The sequence below is a fragment of the Priapulus caudatus genome, unplaced genomic scaffold (assembly GCF_000485595.1).
Source record: "Priapulus caudatus unplaced genomic scaffold, Priapulus_caudatus-5.0.1 Scaffold119, whole genome shotgun sequence".
Lineage (NCBI taxonomy): Eukaryota > Metazoa > Priapulida > Priapulimorpha > Priapulimorphida > Priapulidae > Priapulus > Priapulus caudatus.
The window spans coordinates 312383-331805 of NW_014577180.1; the positions used below are offsets into that span (position 1 = coordinate 312383).

Sequence of the window (19423 nt, forward strand, 5' to 3'; positions counted from 1 at the left end):
TCGTTCTGAAGCACAACCCTAGCCAAGTCAGGTGTTAAGCCGAAGTCTACTTATGTTTGACGTTATATGGTGGTGAAAATAAACGTTATTTATCAACTTGTCTAACCATTAAAAACGTTAGTCATGACGTGACATTAGCAATATTTAACGTTTTATCCATGGTTAGAGAACAAAACGTTTGCCTGCACATATATATGCACCTATAAAAAATAGAAACAGTACTTTGAAAGTTTAGGTATAGCTGTTTGGATGTCTGTTGTAAAATAAAGTTCCCAAACTTGAATAACGTTAGCCATGCCATAAACTCTCACTAACAGAACTCTGCGTGGAATAAAGTTATAACTTAGATACTATTTTCATTGTAGTTTTTTTATCAAAAGTCTTACTAGATTTGTGGGAATTTGGCGGTATATATACTCGGCAGTCGCGCTGTACATAAAAAAGGGGGGCGGATAATGGCGGTAAGGGCCCGGACCCACCAGCGATGCCCATCGGGCGATGCCATCGGCCGATGGCATCGCTCGTCGTGAAAATCGCCTGCGCTGTGTCCACTCACTCGCCGCGATTGAGCAGATCGCCGATTGCCATCGGCCGATGGCATCGACACAGATCAAACGTTTTGATATTACTCGCCGATGCTATCGCTGGGTGTGTCCCGACTGCCGCGATGCCACATCGCGCGCGATGTTCAATTCATCGCCAAACTCAGAGTTCATCAACCAAGGTCGCACTGCCGCCAGCGCGCAAGAAGTCGGCCTCGCCAAGTCGCCCGATGAAATCGCCTGGTTCGTCGACGGACTGGCGCGGCATGCATCGCGCCAGATGGCGTCGGCGATGGGTCGCCTGGGTGAGTGTCCGGCCCTTGGGGTAATGGAGATCGAGCTATGTGAAGGAAGAGGAGGAGAAGTGAGAGATATAGGAAAGGTCGAAAAGGGGGATGTGGAGCAGGAGGGGAAGTGGAGAAGGTGGGTGGATGGGATGATAGAGGAGGCGGAAAAAGAAACTGGGGGATGTAGGTGCGGTGGGGGAAAGCTATAGCGTATAGGTAACCTAGCCGGCCCTGTAGCATCTCTGTATATCATGTATAAATATTTCTAGTATAAAGCATATAACTTCTAATAACAGCATGTTTATAATTCATATATATCAAATCAACTTTTTAAGTGATATGTACATTCCTACGTGTTTAGCTACATTTTATACTTTTATATCATGTATCAATGTGGTGTTATTATTTTATGTGATCTAAATATCATCATTGTAAAGTGCATATTTCAATTGTTAATATAATTGAATGAAACTATTTTTGTATACTGACATTATACTTACGTGATTGTGCCGAGATATCTTTATGTTATCAGAACCACGTACAAGAACGTTATATTCAAGTAGAAAATAACGTAATAAGAACGTAAATAATGGCGTTATATTAACGTAATTCTGTAGGGTTTTTTAACGTTATCAGAGCCACGTTCAAGAACGTTATATTTAAGTAGCAAATAAAGTAACAGTAACGCAGTGGCTACGGATACGGTAGCCGTACCTTAATGTCTCGAGGCTACGGGTACGGTAGTCCATTTGCGCATGCGTCGCTTTCCCACAAAATAATGCCGTTGGAAATTAATTCACGATTAATAAATCTCCAGCCTAAAAATTAATAAATTAATAATTTAATTATTTAATTAATTAGCTAGCTTACACTAGTTGTTTGGGATTGATTGTCAGTTCAGATGCAAAATATTGAAAGCGAAAGGTTATACACCATAGATTAATTTATCTGTTTTTACACACGTATATAAGCCGAGTAGGTTTATAGTTTGAGTTAGGGAAAAGTCAAGCCATTTTCAAGTAATCAGCGATTGCTTAAATGATCAGTGATTGGTCCTGAGAGCTCTTGGATTTCGTCATAAGCAATCGTCGATCTCTTGGGACTGATCAAGAGATCAATGATTGCTTAAAATAAGCGCTCAATGGTGCAGAGGATAGCTTAAATGATCGTCGATTGCTTAATAAGCAATCGGGACTGATCGGGTAAGCAATCAATGATAGGTACCCGATGGCTCATTGCTTATGGCTATATGATAGGGTCCCGATTGCTTATTAAGCAATCGAAGATCAGTCCCGATTGCTGATTAAGCAATCGAAGATCGGTCCCGATTGCTTATTAAGCAATCGATGATCGGTCCCAAGCAATCGATGATTGGTCCCGATTGCTTATTAAGCAATCAATGATCGGTCCTGATTGCTTAATAAGCAATCAGATAAGCGATCCTCTGCACCATTGAGTGCTTATTTGAAGCACTCGTTGATCGCTTGTGGATTGCTTAAGTTTTTGTAAGGGAAGCTTAAAAACAAAAAAAATCTTCCAAATGTAGGATTTTCCCTATTCCCAAATATTTTTCTACGTAAGAAAAAGCTTTTTTTCGATGTGCAGACGATGAATAAGGCGACAGGATGATTGTTCCCTACAAGGAAGGGCCGCGCTGAAACGCTCTTGAATGCCGTTTGTCTACAGTCGCTGACTCAACCCTATAACAGGATATATCAACGCCGAAGAAACCTGGTCTTGCTTCGGGCGGATAGGCGGTTGCTCGAATAAGAAAAGCTAAAACTGGTTCGACAACATAGGGGTTCTAAACGCATAGTACACATCAGAGTTCTTCGCGGGACGAATGTTAGCGATCCCACGCTCGTATGATGTAATACTATTCGACACGTTAGAGCTTGTAGCTCTGATCTCTACCCCTACGCGTACATATAGCTATACTGCATCGCTTACATTATCATTGACATTAACTAAAATGTCAATCGTTTTGTTTAAACTCAGCCTTCGCTAAACATCTCATAACACACGCGTGTGTGCAGGGGATTGAGGCTTTTTAGCTTCGCAGACGATAAATATACGGCGACATTATGATTGTTACCCACAATGAAGGGCAGCGCCGAAACGCTCCGGAATGCCGTCTGTCTACAGACGCTGACTCAACCCTATAACAGGATATATCAACGTCGAAGAAACCTGGTCTTGCCTTGGGCAGATAGGCGGTTGCTCGGATAAGAAAATTTCAACCTTGTTCGACAGCATAGGGGTTCCAAACGCATGGTACACATCAGAGTTCTTCGCGGGACGAATGTTAGCGCTCCCACGCTCGTATGATGTAATGCTATTCGACACGTTATAGAGCTTGTAGCTCTGATCTCTACCTCTACGCCTACATAGCTACTGCATCGCTTACATTATCATCAACTAAAAATGTCAATCGCTTTGTTCAAACTCTGCCTTCGCTGAAGATCTCGTAACACACGCGTGTGTGCAGGGAATATCTGTGACTGGCTGAGTCACCGCCTCATGAGCCTCTTCACGCGCGGCTAGCGGCGCGTGAAGGAACTCAAGCCAACGCCCCGATGCGACCCGAGCTTATATCCCGCTGCCCAGCCCCGCCGCCGCTTACTTGTACCTGTCTCTGAGTGCCGCGCCTGTCCTCGCTCTCAGCTTGCCGAGCTCCTCGCCTACCAGCCCTCGCCTATCATATCCGAAGTAACATTAACAACGATGGCTGAGACAGAGACCGTCACGACCAAGCGGACCATCCGCACGACTAACATCAGCAGCGACATCGACGACATCGGCGGAGCTTACTCCTCTCACATCACGCCGCGCCGCAGCACGATCCGCTCGGCGAACAGCGGCGGCGGCGGCGGCGGCTCCAGCTACTCCTACAGCTCCCGCTCGTATGGCTCGGCCGCTCTCGGAGGTCTATCCGGCGATCTGGAGATCACCAACTCTCCGCACGATGTCGTCGAGCACCGGCGGGAGGAGAAGCGGGAGCTGCAGGAACTCAACGACCGCTTCGCGACCTACATCGAGCGCGTCCGGTTCCTGGAGCAGCAGAACCGGAAGCTGATCGACGAGATTATGGAGTACAGGAGCAAGCTGGAAAAGCTCTCCATCAACATCAAGGTAAGGTGTGGAAAAGGTAGGGGCAAAGAGAGCATGTCTGATCACTGTCATGTCTTTGTAAACCTCTGTCTCCTGCTCGATCGATCGTCACCCTCTCCTCTTCTATTACCTACCATCTCTAACTTAATTCCTCTCTCTCTCTGTCTCGCTCTCTCTCCCTTTTTTTCTCTCTCTCTCTCTCTCCTACAGACACACACCTCTGTGTCAATCTCTTTTTACCCTCTCTCACGCACACACATACCGTTCTCTCTCTCTCTCTCTCTCTCTCTCTCTCTCTCTCTCTCTCTCTCTCTCTCTCTCTCTCGCTCTCCCTTCCCTTTTCACTCCATTCTCTTAGACATTTCACATACAAGCCTTTTCGCCGATACAATATAGTCCACGCAATTATAAACCGGATTGGTTGCTACGCGGACTGTTTCCATAGATGGGCGCGGTCATGAAAACTAGAATGGCTTAGCCTCGACTCGCCCTAAACCAGAAGTCATATATGCGCTTCAAGCGTTTTGTTTGGGCGTCGATTATTTGCACATCGCGCTCTGGCGACGGCGTCTTGTATCGTACATCGTGCATGATTTAATTCTCGCAGGCGACATTCGAGCAAGAGCTGAAGGAGGCACGCCGACTTATCGATGACACCACCAAAGACAAGGCCCGCGTGGAGATTCGCAACGTCAAGCTGGAAGAGGAAATTGATGAATACAAGCGCAAGTAAGTTCATTATTCTGTATGATCGCAGGCCTTGCGTCGATCGCCGTGTCCAGGGCCTGTATATCCCTCGTTGTGAGCCAACGTGAAAGCAGCAGTAGCAAAATTAATGATAAAGTGATAGGTCTCGACATTCATCGAAAAGTAATCAATATTTTTTTTTTATGTGGGGCTAACTGACGGAATAAATCTCAGAGTCGATGATCAAATTGGTCGCGCTGATCATTAGACTCACAGGCACTTGAAGCGTTTCAATAAAATATAATGCTAACTAAATACGAAATCTATTTACTTAGTACAAAATTCTTAATGTTTCTATTACTATACTAGCCAGGCCTACTCTCTTTCACCTACGGCTACACCGCCGATAGTTTCCAACCACTGCATTACCGGCTGCCATTGCTCTCGCGGCGCGACTGTTGCACGCTTGCACTAATATATAATATATATTGCACTCTCTATATTAGTGCAAGCGTGCAACAGTCGCGCCGCGAGAGCAATGGCAGCCGGTAATGCAGTGGTTGGAAACTATCGGCGGTGTAGCCGTAGGTGAAAGAGAGTAGGCCTGGCTAGTATAGTATAGAAACATTAAGAATTTTGTACTAAGTAAATAGATTTCGTATTTAGTTAGCATTATATTTTATTGAAACGCTTCAAGTGCCTGTGATTAGACTCCGCTGTTTGTAACTTGCATAACCTGCTCGCCTAAAGAATGTGGCTGCACATGGGTGCGGCCGCAATAAATGAACGTGCGCGAGTGTGAGGTAACTGACGTAACGTCGAGAGAGTGTCCGCTTACCGCGTTTCAGCACCCTCGCCGTTTAACCTAGTTTACTGGCGTGGAACACCTTGTAAATTTCTATACATTTCGCGCGGGTCGCGCACGCTTTGTACTCTCGAACACAAGTTTCTCCAAGCGCGTATATGTGTCATAATAGAAGGAGGTTGTCCGTCAGGAGATGTCCCGCGCATATGAATTGCGGCTCTGTGCGCTCTATTGTTTAATCCGGTGTGAAGTGCAGCGCGCATGATTGACCAAACGCAATGATGTGACCGTGTTGAATAGCGTGTTCGCTCATGCATGTCTAACTGGTTATCGTAAACCCAGTGTTCGATAAATAGAACTTCTGGGGTATATAATATATATATATATATATATATATATATATATATTGTTCTTATACGGATGACTTTACAAAGGTGTCCCATATGTTTAATTAGACAACTTGCCGTGCCTTAAAACGTCCGAATCCGACGTTAAATGCATCTAACATTAATTTTTATACATGTTTATTAAACTATGATATATATAGAAGAAATAACAACGAATTAACACACGCACACACGCTCGCACTCACGCACACAGGCACACGCGCGCGCGCACGCACGCGCACACACACACACATACGCCGTTCTGTATGGCTTAACATTTCTATAATAATAATTATTATTATTATTATTATTATTAATATCGTTGTTGATGTTGTTGTTATTACATATGAATTATATCGCGTTCTTATGTGTATCACAGTGAACGATGTGATATCAGAAATTTGTTGACGCAAAGTTAATTAAGAATTCCCTTGATAATCACGTGAATGTGCTGACATCATTAGGTACGATGAACTGAATCGGCTGCGGGGCAACGAGAAAGATCGCTTAATGAGACTCGAGCTGCAATTATCCGAAAAGGTACGATCCTACATCTACAGCAGCTCTATAGGCAACTTAACGCTATAGACGCTGGATGTCTCAATTAACAAGTTGGTAATTTTCCCGTGCAGATTTCTGTGGTCGATGAAACTAGCACTATAGCTATGCCCGATAAAGTAACCGGATACACGTCCATGTAGCGAAAGTATCGTAAAGTGAGCACGTGATTGATGCGCTAATCGCAAAAACTACAATCACCGGCGCGCAAAATTAATCTGGATATGTATCCTATTACTAATTATACGCTAAGCCTGTTATGCGCGGCTTAAAGCACCCATGGTAAAGGTTATAGTAGATGTGTTGTATCTCGTGTTTGTAACGCGTGTAGTCAAAGGAACTGAATCGCGGTTTTGTTACCGCACGCGAGAAACGGTTGCGTAGTACAAGAGAGATAGAGCAAAGAAGGCAGAGAGAGAGAGAGAGAGAGAGAGAGAGAGAGAGAGAGAGGAGAGAGAGAGAGAGAGAGAGAGAGGAGGAGGGGGAGGAGAAAGAAGAGGAGGAAGAGAAAAAATATTAATAAAATTCTTTGCTCCTATTCGCAGGATAGTGAGTTCAACGGGCTGTCGAAGAAGTTCGATGGATTGGACGGTGACTTGGATCGCTACAAGAAAGAGATTGCCAAGTATACCGCCGATCTCGCCAACCTCCGCGGTGTAAGTATAGTGGGGCAGAAATCTCCAAACTGCTGTACCAACGACGTTGTCATGGAGTTTGGCGTTGAACGTATAATATGCATACCGGCCGGGTATATTAAAACCGCAATGCTTCCATCGTATAGACATTTGACAGGTATTCACATAAGGCACGACTATTTTGAAGAGGGCGGCTTTTTGCCAAAATGCTTCACGGTTATAGAAAGACGGCCGCTAACCTACTTGTTAATGAGTTGGAAGTCATTTAACATGCTTCGCACGTTTTTTCTCTTAAGGATTCCTTTTCCTCCTTGAGGATCATTTATAGCTACGGTCTTTGTCGCGTGATATTCAAATGGCCGCTTACCAAAATCCGTTTGGTTTTTTAAGTTGCGTGATTTTTGCGACTTACGAGGAAACGGGGCAGTTTGACTTGTTTTGAAAACTAACTTTTCCTTTTGTAATCTCCAATGGCCAGACATGCCCTAAGTACACATCGAAATGCAGCAGCCAGTTGTAAAATTGTTGATATCTTAATAACTACGCTGACTGATTATCACCTCAAGATATAGCAATAAATATATGCCAACCATTTCATACGAAGGCCACTTTAAATTGTGATAAGATTTAATTATCTTTCTGTGAGGTTTTCAGGATTTTGTTAAAATGACAGCCGATGCCCATGTTAACGACGCGCTGCGTGTAATTTCATTCATGCCCGTAATAAATTTAAGAGATCATACTACCTTACAGTGTGTCCATCTTAATTCTGAGCAAAAATGTAAACGTAGCTGCTTTTAATTAAAATTAAATCCCCGGAATGGGCTGCTCTGTTAGAGAGAAAGTCCACAGCTATACGCTGGTTCATTTGTACTTCATAGCTAAGTTGAGAAATAATAAAAAAAAAGCTGTAATTCATTCGAAGACAGGTGAAAAATTTAGGAGACGCATCTTCATTAACGTAAGAGTACCGCAGTGGTCGTGCGCAGCCTGTTGTGGCGTCATAATATATGCGCGATAACATAATATAACCGATGCATTACGCCACCACGAAACGGAGCGTCGCTCACCGAGATTTATGGTCGCTTGTATTACACTGCGCGATTGCTACTTATCGACAGTTTCGTGCATTCCCTGAAAGAGTCCCGATCGGTTGAGTCGGAACGTCACAACCCCCTGTTTTTCAATCCTACAACATGGCCTCTAAATATTGACGTAACAAGCATAATGTTATTTCACTCGCGCGCGGGCCGATCGGCGTATGTGGGGAATATGAATTATGAATGAAGAAATTATGTACGATGTATTATGTAAATTAGAACGATTGTATAATTATTTTATCTCGCATATAATTTGCATTACAATGAACATGTTTAGATCGTTTTAAGCGGGATAGTTACCGTGTCATTTATCACGCTTAAAACGCGAGAAACGTACGTAGCAAGATCTGCTGATCAAGGCAACGTGAAGTTGGAGTTGTTGCACTCTAAGCCCGGAAGCGCCTAGTTGTAAATATATCAAATAAGATCAATGTGCTAAAGGCGATGCATCTAAAATGAGGCGTCCTTCTGAATTTCTATTTTTAGACAAACGAGGAAGAGATGCTCTTGCGTGTGGAAATGGAAAACAAATTGCAGAGCCTGCAGGAAGAGCTGGACTTCATGAATCAGCTTCATTCTACCGTACGTATACGCATGCGTCACGTATGTACTCTCAGGATACGCGGTTTGCTAGCAGCCGTGGCTAGATAAAATATGTGTAGATATGTGTTCATATCTCTAATATATACGCAAAACAAATCATAATAATAATACGCGCGAAACATGGACGATAGACTATCGTTATAGCACGACGAACGATTTTCACCGAATCACAAAATTCTTGATCGATATTCACGACTTTCTCAGCGGAATGTGTTTTGACTCACTCTTCCACCCAGTGGTTATTACTGGAATATGCATGAGGATGCGCATTGAAGAAGGGGGTAATTTAAGAACCCGTTCCGCGAATAGCTAACTAGATAGAGTCTTTTCAAGCATTAGCAATGATAAATGTTTTAGTAGATTAGAGTTCATGACACATCTATATACGAAGACCATTCAATAAAACCATAAATTTAATTATTAAAGTTATTCAAATTGTAATTGCTATGAAATGATTTCGAAAATTTTATCACGGGCGAAATCTTTATAGTGTCATCTACAGGGATGAGATTCTTCCGCAGATCCGCGGAAATCCGCGGATTTGAAAGTCCCAGGGGTCGATTTTGTGAAACGTCTAAATTCGTTGAGAAAATTGGGAGGGGGGTAACAATGTAACAATTTAAATTATATACCCTCAACAGCACCTGACTGTAGACTGTAGAGTGTAGACAGTAGGCTGACAGCGAAGTATACAGTGTATCTGTTTTTGCGTGCCAGAAAAGAAAATCCTCGTTCACAGGCTGCAGTATAGGGGCAGACATTTGAGGTAGCTGATCACGTAACGACCAAGCCTGGCCTGGGGGCCGGGTTTACATGTTGCTGCGTGCATGTTGTGTGCCAAACTCCACGACAGATGGCGCTCTCGCTCATAGGCTCATTCTACCACTGCCACAAGTGGATTTCGGTTACAATTTGTAACGCTTTTTAACTACAAGTTTTACAGCAGCCACGTTACTCGTATCCTATGTAATAAGATTTGGACTAATAAAAGTTGCAAAGATATTAAAAATCCGACCATTATTTTATGAGAAATTTGATAAAATAGTGATACGAAATAGTGCGCCCATTTACTACTTTCAAATCATTACGCTGTTCACTAAACTAAGTTCACGTGTTTATTTAATATTTATCATGAATTTTTCGGATGCTTGCCAATATACCTAATTCTCGAACATTGTCTTTGATGCATTTTTGCGTATTCAGCTTAAAACATCTAAATTTGTCCACCAACAAACATGCAAATCATAGAAATTTCTAATGTTTTTGTTCGACGGCGACTTCGCGGCCGTTGGATTGCCATTTGCTGGATTTCCCCGGAGCTCCGCCCACTTGAAAAATAGTGCTAGCATTGTGGCAGTGGTATATTGAGTGTGCGAAAGAGGGCGCTGCATGCAGTTTGGTTGTGTGCATGACTATGCACTGATTGTTCCATTCGCATTGTGTTTTTTTCATTCAAATCTGGTCGCAGCAAGGCAGCTTATGTCTGAGTAAAACAATGCAAGCGACGGGTGGAAACAGAAAAATATCATTATGTCTAGACATTTAATAAAAAAAACTTGCCCTATTTTCAGCCCCCTGATTTCCTATTATAGTTCGTTTGTTCCTTTTGACAACTTGAAAAGGTGATTCAAGAGTCTCCTATAATTTGTTCAGAATAGCTTAGAATGCACCAAATTGCACCATTCTTTTAAAAAAATTCCGGGGGAGCATGCCCCCGGACCCCCCTAGCATGGCGATGACCTACGGTCCTCGCATTGCTCGCTCCTCTGTTTGCTAATTAAAATTTCAGCTGAAAATTAAATTATCCAATCTCATCCCTGCATCTAGATCACTGGAATACGGTGCATTACAATCACGAATTAAAGTTCCAAACTTATATGCTATGAGCGTGTTAAGGACTTCACTTTTTACCGTTACGGAGAGTTTTATACTCCCTCCAGGATATGTTTATTTTCTGGCGGAAGAGAAGAACTACCCTGAGAATCGTATCTGTTAGAATCAGCGGGAGTTATAAGTTAGGTTACGTTGCTCGAATGCCAAGCGCCTTCTTAAGGCCCCCGCACACGGTGCAGCGCCGAATGTGAACCGTGCGCGGGCTAACTTGAAGCCAATTGAAATCAACCGACCGTTTCGTGAAGACGTCTCTGCAACATTGTTGTCTGCGAAGGGATTCAGTATTCAGCCACCTTTCCACTGTTTGGTTTCTTAACAGGAGGTGAAGGAACTCATGGATCAGCTGACGAGAGATTCTGATCAGGACTACAAGAACATGTTCCGCAATGAGCTTACACTCGCTATCCGTGACATTCGCACGGAGTACGAGAACATGGCTCAGATGGAAAGACCGGACTCAGATAACTGGTACAAGTCAAAGGTGAATAGCGACTGTACATATTTTATATTTGTAGCCAATCGAAATAGACTTTAATGGTGCCGAATAGGAATGTGAATGTAATCGATCAGGTAATTCGAACTAATAGTAATGACGCTTTTTGAAAATCCTCGAACAGTCTTTATAAACGGCACTCCTCGTTTGACAATATGTCATTATTTGACACTATGTCCTCATTTGAAATCATCACTCGTTGTTCTGCCGCGAAACGTTTCCTCGGTACGGCTAACTAGTTATTGATTAACGACCTTCGTGTTTGCTACTAGCTACAAGAGATGCTTGAGGTGACTACTCGTAAAGACAAGGACACGAGCGCCGCACAGGAAGAGGCTCGCCGCGCCCGTACCCGTCTCACTGAGATCAACAACGAGATCCTACGTCTCCGTAACGAGGTACACATACGCTCGCACACACGCACAAACAAACACACACACACACGCACACACACACACACACACACCAGGTGCACACACAACACACACACAGGCACACACGACATACACATACACAAAACAGACACACACACAAACACCCACGCCACGACCCACACACACACAGAAAACACAACACACACAGCGAGCACACACATGTCAACACACAGCACACGACCACACACAGAGCGGACACACACAGGGACACACACACATCACAAACACATACATCACATCCACACCACAACGCCCTGTCCACACACACACAGAGCACACACACACAGGTGGACACACACACATCACACAATACAACACATGCCACACACACACACACACACACACACACACACACACACACACACACACACACACACACACATACATAGGCTACACACACATAAACACAACCATATACGCACGAACGCAGGCGCACACATGCGTACGCTGGCACGCGCACGCACACACGCACACGCACGCCCGCGCTGATACATACTTTAAAACCGCATATATAGGATAAAGTCATTCTAATATCAAAGATTATTATACACAGTGTTTTTACTCTGTGTAAAATGATCGCCACACACAGTTATTATCGGCATATGTTTCAGTGACTCCTATCCGCATTCATTGTTGGAGAAAATTGCAACAGGTTTCACACGTGGATGCGCTATGATGTCATATATGCAAACATTTGTTTCGAACATTACGTGCATACTGCGTCATGTAGAAAAATCACTTTCAAACAAGATGTATATTATCACAATTTATTGATCGCTTTCCTCTGTTCAGTTCACTCTTAGTTGGCATGGTCAACATATACTAATCCAAAATCACGTGAAATTGCTTGCCAGAAATCAGTGCCGTATATCCAAGGATACCCGGCTTTCCATATTATTATATAAGAAAAAACACCGTTCTCAGATAATGTGATAAGTGCAAAATATCTTTCTTTTCTATCCTAACAAGCTTAAGGCGTAGCTGCAAAGATTTCAGAAGATCCCGTTGATTTCGCCGCTAGAATTGAAACCGTATGCAGTCAATGTCGAACATTCACGAAATCATTGTTATGTTTCTTGCTGTTAGAATGGGAACCTGGAGGCGCGCGTGCACGAGCTGGAGATGCTAGTTGACCAGGAGACGCGTAACTACCAGGCGACGCTGGCGCAGCGGGATGCAGAGCTCGAGGAGATGCAGCAGAAGATGGCCGCTCAGCTGTTCGAACTCAAGGAACTGATGGACACTAAGCTGAGACTAGATGCCGAGATCGCCGCCTACCGCCGCCTACTCGAGGGCGAGGAGAATAGGTGCGATAAGGAGCGCGAGAAGGAGAGGGTGGAAAAGAGGAATCAGACGGATGCGGAGGAACAGGAGGGGGGAAGAGACAGAATAGTACAGGAGAAAAAGGAGATAAATGACAAGAAGAAGTAGGATGGGGAAAGGGCAGAAGAGGAGGAGGAGGGGAAGAGAAGGGGGAATGATGGAGAGGATGGTGGTAGTGGTGTATGAGTAGGATGAGGCCAATGACAAAGAGGAGGATGGGGAGAAGAAGGAAGTGTACATGGAGGAGTAGAATTGTTCGATGAAGAGGTAGAACTGGCGAAGGGTGATGGATACGGAACCGGTTGGTCACACGCCAATAACCGCGGTATTTTCATGTTATAGACTTGCCATGACTCCACAGACACAAACCCGGGTGCGTAGCTACATGGAGCAGAGGGAATCTGGTTCGTCTAGCATAGGTGGTAAGTCTACGATATTCAGGGGTGTGTGAAACTGTTCATGCATAAAAAGATCTTATAAAAGATAATAAAAGACTTCCATTTGTACGCAATTGTTAACCGATAATCAAGTTTCAAGTTTCTTCAATTTCTGGCGATGTCATCTTCATGTGTTGTCAGTCGAAATGAAAATCGCGACTGCGGCATTTAATGGGGTCGTCTGTGTTATCCTTTTCTCCCGTTCAACGGCTGAAAGGCTTAGTAAGGTGTTACATTTGCCAATGATGTAAAAATAATGCGCTGTGCTCGGCGTACCGGGGCCATCCTTAAAAAAATCTATGTTTGCTGTCCCCCGACCCATGATTTTTTAGTGGGTAGGTAGGTCTTCTTTTTTTTGTGAGGCATAATAGTTATTTTAAGTCTGTCCTTATGTTTGCCACACATGCTTTGTGTTTCAGACTTAACTATAAAAAATGTTTAAAAAAAAGAAAAAAGAAATATGGAATCCAAAATGTCAAAAAAAACTTTGGGGTCGCGGCTATTTTTGTGGGTCGGTTGGAGGACAGCAAACATATAATTTTTTTAAGGATGGCCTGGGTGGTTATCGAGACGCCAACTAGAAACATCCAGCATTCGTCAACATTCATTGTCTTTGAATGTCATTTAGATGTTGGTATCGCGCCTTCCACTGAATATTATCATAATGTGCGTTTTCCTTCATGGTATACTTGACAAATATTAAATATTTACTAACGGTAAAACTCACATTATTCATTACCGGTGAAAAATCCGGCAGTATTAGATCGAATATTTCGTTACTACACGCCTGTCGTGCGATATTGCATGGTGTGGCAGTGGGCTTGCGCCTCGCTTTCAATTACGATCTAAATTGCGTCAACAGGAGCGTCTTTTCGTTTGCCTTTACTGATCAACCTCCGTGACGACAAACAGCCGGTTATCGTTCAACACGTGTACATAGTCGTGCAAATTACGAACGCAGTCAGAAAAACGGTTAGCTAGATTTCCTTCTCCGTCTACCTGCTGAAGCCGCAATGCTGCTAGAACGCTGGCATTCAAAGGCGGGTCAATTTACCCCTTGCAAGTGGATGATATTTTATTTATTTCATAATTACGGTTTATAAAGAGTATGGCGTCATGATACTGTGTATTTTTCTTCTGCTATTTTATTGATCCAGTGTCCGGTGGGCTTCGCATTAAAACCGGTATCGATACTTTCATACACGCAGGCTCCAGCATGAAGGTTGTATCGAGCGAGTCGAGCTCTAAGACTACGTTCCAGAGAAGCAGCAAGGGGCCAGTTTCGTTCGCTGACGTCAGTCCCGACGGTAAATTCATCACCATGGAAAATACCAGCAAACTCAAGGTGAGGGAGCCGAGAAATAAATATATATATATATAATATATATATATATATATATATATACGCAATCCCTTACACGCACACACAACACACACGCAACCACACACACACACACACACACACACACACACACACACACACACACACACACACACACACGGAGAGAGGTATCCGTGTGCGCACGTGTGTGTAAGTGAGATTTCGGAATTCAAGTTTCAGTATTTCATTGAATTATTGCCTGGTATAGTCACCAATAGTCAACTATAAACGGATAATTTTGTACTTAGAAACCTACTGATCTTTCCGTAATGTTTCCTCACATTGTTCGTGGTGTAAACCTAGCTTTATGCCGATGCACTTTGTTTGTAAGTACTTCTATTACGCGACAACGCAGATTAACACGATACGTTAACAATTGCAGTCACTACTACGTATTCATTACAATTATACATTTATTACAATTATGAAGTAGTTACAAGCTTGCACTGTTCATAATTTTAGGATATCAGCTTGGACGGCTGGAAGATTCGTAGGAGACTAGATGGAAGAGAGGAGAAGGTCTTCACGTTTCCTTCACGCTACGTGCTAAAGGCTGGAAGAAACGTTAAGGTAAAGGCACAGGCACACGCACGTGCGCGCTCGCACCCCCATACACACAGTAGAACGTACACACACACGCATAGCGGCGCGCACTCAGCGCACATACAACCTCTGAATATTTTAAATCACTTGACATAACGTCAAATTTACGTACAACGTTACAAAAGGAAAGTGGATATGTTTGATATGGCGTCATACAAGAAGCCGAACAAGTGTGATCCACAGTTCGAGGCAGACAGTCATAGCTTGGTAGAAGCAGAACCGAAAGGCGGTTATGAATTCCGTGTGCTAACGTACTGTATCCTGGACGTTAGATTTGGGCCAGTGGTCAAGGATCTCATCGTCCTCCCCTTGAGCTTGTCTTCTCCGACAGCAACACATGGGGAGTTGGTAACAACGTAAATACCGGGCTGTACACTGAGAAGGACGAGGTAATAAAACGTTTTGCTTAAATACCGTATTAATTGCGATATATATGTAAAGATCAGGATCAGGATCTGACTTTCACTTAACAAACAAGTCAATCATTAAGATTTATCACACACGTATTGGGAATATAACTTCTAAAACAAATTTCAGTTTCATGATGATATTGGCGCACCCCATTTCGCAGTGCAGCCTTAGAAAATATAAATGTTTTCATTGTAGCGTACAGGACACTGCCAATAAATTGTTTGAATTTCTTTTCTCCAGGAAAAGGCTACCCACGCTCAGAAGACTGCCTAATTTTTTTTTGTTTTTTTTAAATTCCATTGTAATATGGATTTTTTCTGGTGATTGGAATAGGGTGATGTAGTCACATCTTAAATGTGTACGATCTTATACTTGCTATGCAATACCATATCTAGCTCGCACCATACGCTATATGCTATACACGATTCACCTATTACCCATGAATAGACGAGAATTTGTTGCATCAAAATTATAACCGGCATGAAAACTTATTAAAAACATTGCTTTGCGGGCGTCTATTGCTTGCCTCGTCTCGCCTGCGAGTTAATGACTTCTCATACCCATCGGCGGCTCATTTATTTGTAAAATGTATGTATTAATATACGTGTAGCTAAGCTCTTTCAGTTTTATTAAAATGCACATGCAATCGACCGACCAGCTGCTTCGTGTTTCATTCACTAACTACAAGCTACGACGTACTGCATATTCATGTTTTCGCCTGGAAGCCATACGCGACGTTATCACTAATTAGTAAAGTTATATATCTTTCGATACATAACGACAAAAGCCGGTGGCCTTTCATATAATTATGTACTATGACTGGGCTCGGAAGATGTATGATCAATTATACTACACCGTAAATCAATTATAAAAAGAAAAGCACAAACGGAAAATGCACTATGCTACGGCACATTTGATTAAGTGCCGTGCTCGAAATATACCAGGCGCTGTATTAAAAACACTGTTCTGCAGGTGTCCATTGCTTTCCTTGTTTCGGCTAAAGGTTGATGACTTCTCACACCCATCGGCTGTTCATTTATTGGACAATGTATGTATTAAAATACGAGTAGCTAAGCTTCTTTTTAAGTGCTTATCTCCCACTATCATTGATAATATAATATCAGGAGTGAATAAAAACAATTTATTTTTTACAATCTCTACAAAACAAATCTTTAATATAGTGTTAACATTGTTGGCGTCCTTGAATTAAGTAACCCGCCGTCAACCGGCAAGCTGTCAGCGGCAACATCCTTGCTGTCAGCTTTCCTTGGTGTCATCATCCTTGGTGTCACCGCCCTTGGTGGCAACGTCTTGGTGTCATCGTGCGTGCTGTCATCGTCTTTGCTGTCATCGTTCTTGGTGTCAGCGTCCTTGGTACAATCGTTCTTGGTGTCATCGTCCTCTCTGTCTGCGTTTGTGGTGTCGTCGTCCTTGGTGTCATCGTCTTTGGTGTCATCGTCCTTGGTGTCATCGTTCTATGTGTCAGCGTCTTTGGTACCATCGTTCTATGTGTCAGCGTCCTTGGTGTCATCGTGCTATGTGTCATCGTTCATGGTGTCAGCGTCCTTGGTACAATCGTTATTGGTGTCATCGTTCCTGCTATCACCTTCTTTGGTGTCAGCGTCCTTGGTACAATCGTTCTTGGTGTCATCGTCCTCTCTGTCAGCGTCCGTGGTGTCATCGTCTCTGGTGCCATCGTCCTATGTGTCAGCGTCCTTGGTGTCATCGTCCACTGTGTCAGCATCTTAAATGCAGTTTCTTCGGCAACAACATCCGCGAGGACAAACGCTGACCTGCATTCACATTAAATCCAATTGTAACGACGGTGACAGTAATCAATGTTTAGCAGACCCTTATAAAATCCCTCTGCTCGGAAAGGTCAGTGGAAGCTCTTAGCGACCTTGGCGATAGGAGAGTGCGTGACATGTGTATGTATGAATACCTCCCAAGTCGACCCTATAGAGTCGTCACCCGGTACATATAAAGAACTACAGACATCAACGATGTAACATAATCCGGGTGAAAATGACAGATTGCATCACATGGGATATAAATCTCTCTGCTATGTAAGGTAAACCCAATGGAAACCCACGACAGCACCGGAGAAAACTAAGTAAAGTAATTAGAAGGGCAGAGCAAGAATCGATTTTCGGGGTAGCTCGCTGGCAATAACAGGCTTCCGTATAATAAGCAGAAAAAGATTGCGATGGCACAATTATGTCAACAAGTGACGAGCTTGTTACAAGTGTTTTAAGCCATTCTTAATAGGGCACCACGTGGTGACGGCACACACCTAGATGAGGTCGCTTGGTCGCCTGAGCCATTAATTTGGCAGGAACCTATGCTGTCAAGCGTATACCCGAATTAATCGATGATGTAAAGCGTTCACAAATAGCATGGAAGAAATGAGCGGTGCCATTTGGGTCAAGCGATGATCAGGCAAATTAGAACAAATCTATTTCTAATTGCACGGACACGCAGCCGTCAGTCGGGTAACAACGGAAGCAAAAGAGAGGGAGGAGAGGGTCGTCAAGTTCCGCGTCACCATGAGATAATAGCTAGTGCTACCGCATAACGAGTTGCGCAACCGTTAATTGCCCCGCAAGAAAATATAATTAAAGTCTATAGAATTAATTTCGCATGTCACATTGCTACCTGTCTTGGGCTTCCATCGAGTTATGTTGTGTGCATATATTATTGACAGTATAAAGATCACATAATTTTTGAGCTCTTGACAGAATGTCAGCATTTGGTGTACGGCTTTCCAGTTTAGTTACATCAGTTCATGGCATAATTAAAAGTGCTCATCGTACCTAATGGATGCCTACATATGACCTGCTTATTGTGCATACATATTTTGAATTCACTTACTTCATGAAAATTGCTTGGTTGCACATGGCAAATAATTATGTCGTTGGTCATGTTACGGGGTTTCTGTCTCGATTCCACCACCTGCGTGTGACTCTGCATGGGATTCTCGGGTTCTTACCACGAGATTGCGTAGAACACACACACAAGACCACAATAGTGCGGCCTATCTCCGCAACACTGCAGCATTCCGCCGATGTACGCGTTGCGCCCGAACGCCACTCGATGCTCTTAACTATAGTGGTCTCGTACTCTCAACTCGCAACTCAACGAGTACCGGTAAATATTGGAACGGGCGAGAAAATATGAAAATGGCTGGGAAACATGTGAAATTCTTGCTTTCATCACATAATTATTGTTATGATTAATGCCACCATGAGATGTGTCGTTACGTTAGGATACATGGGGAGTTACAATTTTTCTGAAGTAGCAACGTATATATACCGGACAGGCATAGCACGACGAATCGCGCTATGATAGTCTAGGAGATCACTAATCCCAGAGTGTCGTAACAGTGATTTTAATCGTAGCCCTATGTGATACCGGAAGATGCATAATTCTGAAAGATGCTATACGTAAACAAAGCGTACTGTTCTTAATTTACATAAAGCGATTACAGAATAGATTGCATATTCACTGGTGAGGGTTTTTAATATCTAAATATTCAATGTCGTGAGAGATTTTCTTAATGAAGAAAAAAATACACTAGAGCGCTTGGTAATACATGTTAGCACATTTAGATATATAGAGCAATATATCTATCTATTTATCTATCTATTTGTCTATTTATTTATCTATCTATCTATCTATCTATCTATCTATCTATCTATCTATCTATCTATCTATCTATCTATCTATCTATCTAT

At 43.1% G+C, this 19423-nt stretch overlaps 2 protein-coding genes across 2 annotated transcripts in view; one reads left to right on the top strand and one right to left on the bottom strand.

The window, feature by feature from the left end:
- Positions 1–3431: 3431 nt before the first annotated feature.
- Positions 3432–16343, top strand: LOC106805583 (muscle cell intermediate filament protein OV71-like). Its single transcript, XM_014807237.1, has 13 exons — positions 3432–3961; positions 4548–4669; positions 6283–6358; positions 6922–7032; positions 8598–8693; positions 10927–11088; positions 11373–11498; positions 12621–12841; positions 13200–13279; positions 14503–14639; positions 15138–15245; positions 15551–15667; positions 15930–16343. The coding sequence occupies exons 1-13, from the start codon at positions 3554–3556 to the stop codon at positions 15960–15962; spliced, it is 1797 nt and encodes a 598-aa protein (XP_014662723.1). The 5' UTR covers positions 3432–3553; the 3' UTR covers positions 15963–16343.
- Positions 16344–16861: 518 nt separating this feature from the next.
- LOC106805571 (trigger factor-like) overlaps positions 16862–19423 on the bottom strand; it is a 10238-nt gene continuing 7676 nt past the window's right edge. The window contains exons 2-3 of the mRNA XM_014807226.1: positions 17296–17482; positions 16862–17164 (exon numbers count right to left, since the gene is read on the bottom strand). Coding sequence (XP_014662712.1) covers positions 16862–17164; positions 17296–17482 — 490 coding nt within the window. The remainder of the gene's footprint in view (positions 17165–17295; positions 17483–19423) is intronic.

What these genes read in the sequence shown, in the direction of transcription:
- LOC106805583 (XM_014807237.1), top strand. Translation starts at nt 3,554, where the DNA reads ATGGCTGAGACAGAGACCGTCACGACCAAGCGGACCATCCGCACGACT. An exon ending in TGGTTCGTCTAGCATAGGTG is followed by an intron (nt 13,280 to 14,502) that starts GTAAGTCTACGA and finishes TCATACACGCAG; the next exon opens with GCTCCAGCATGAAGGTTGTA. An exon ending in AAAATACCAGCAAACTCAAG is followed by an intron (nt 14,640 to 15,137) that starts GTGAGGGAGCCG and finishes TCATAATTTTAG; the next exon opens with GATATCAGCTTGGACGGCTG.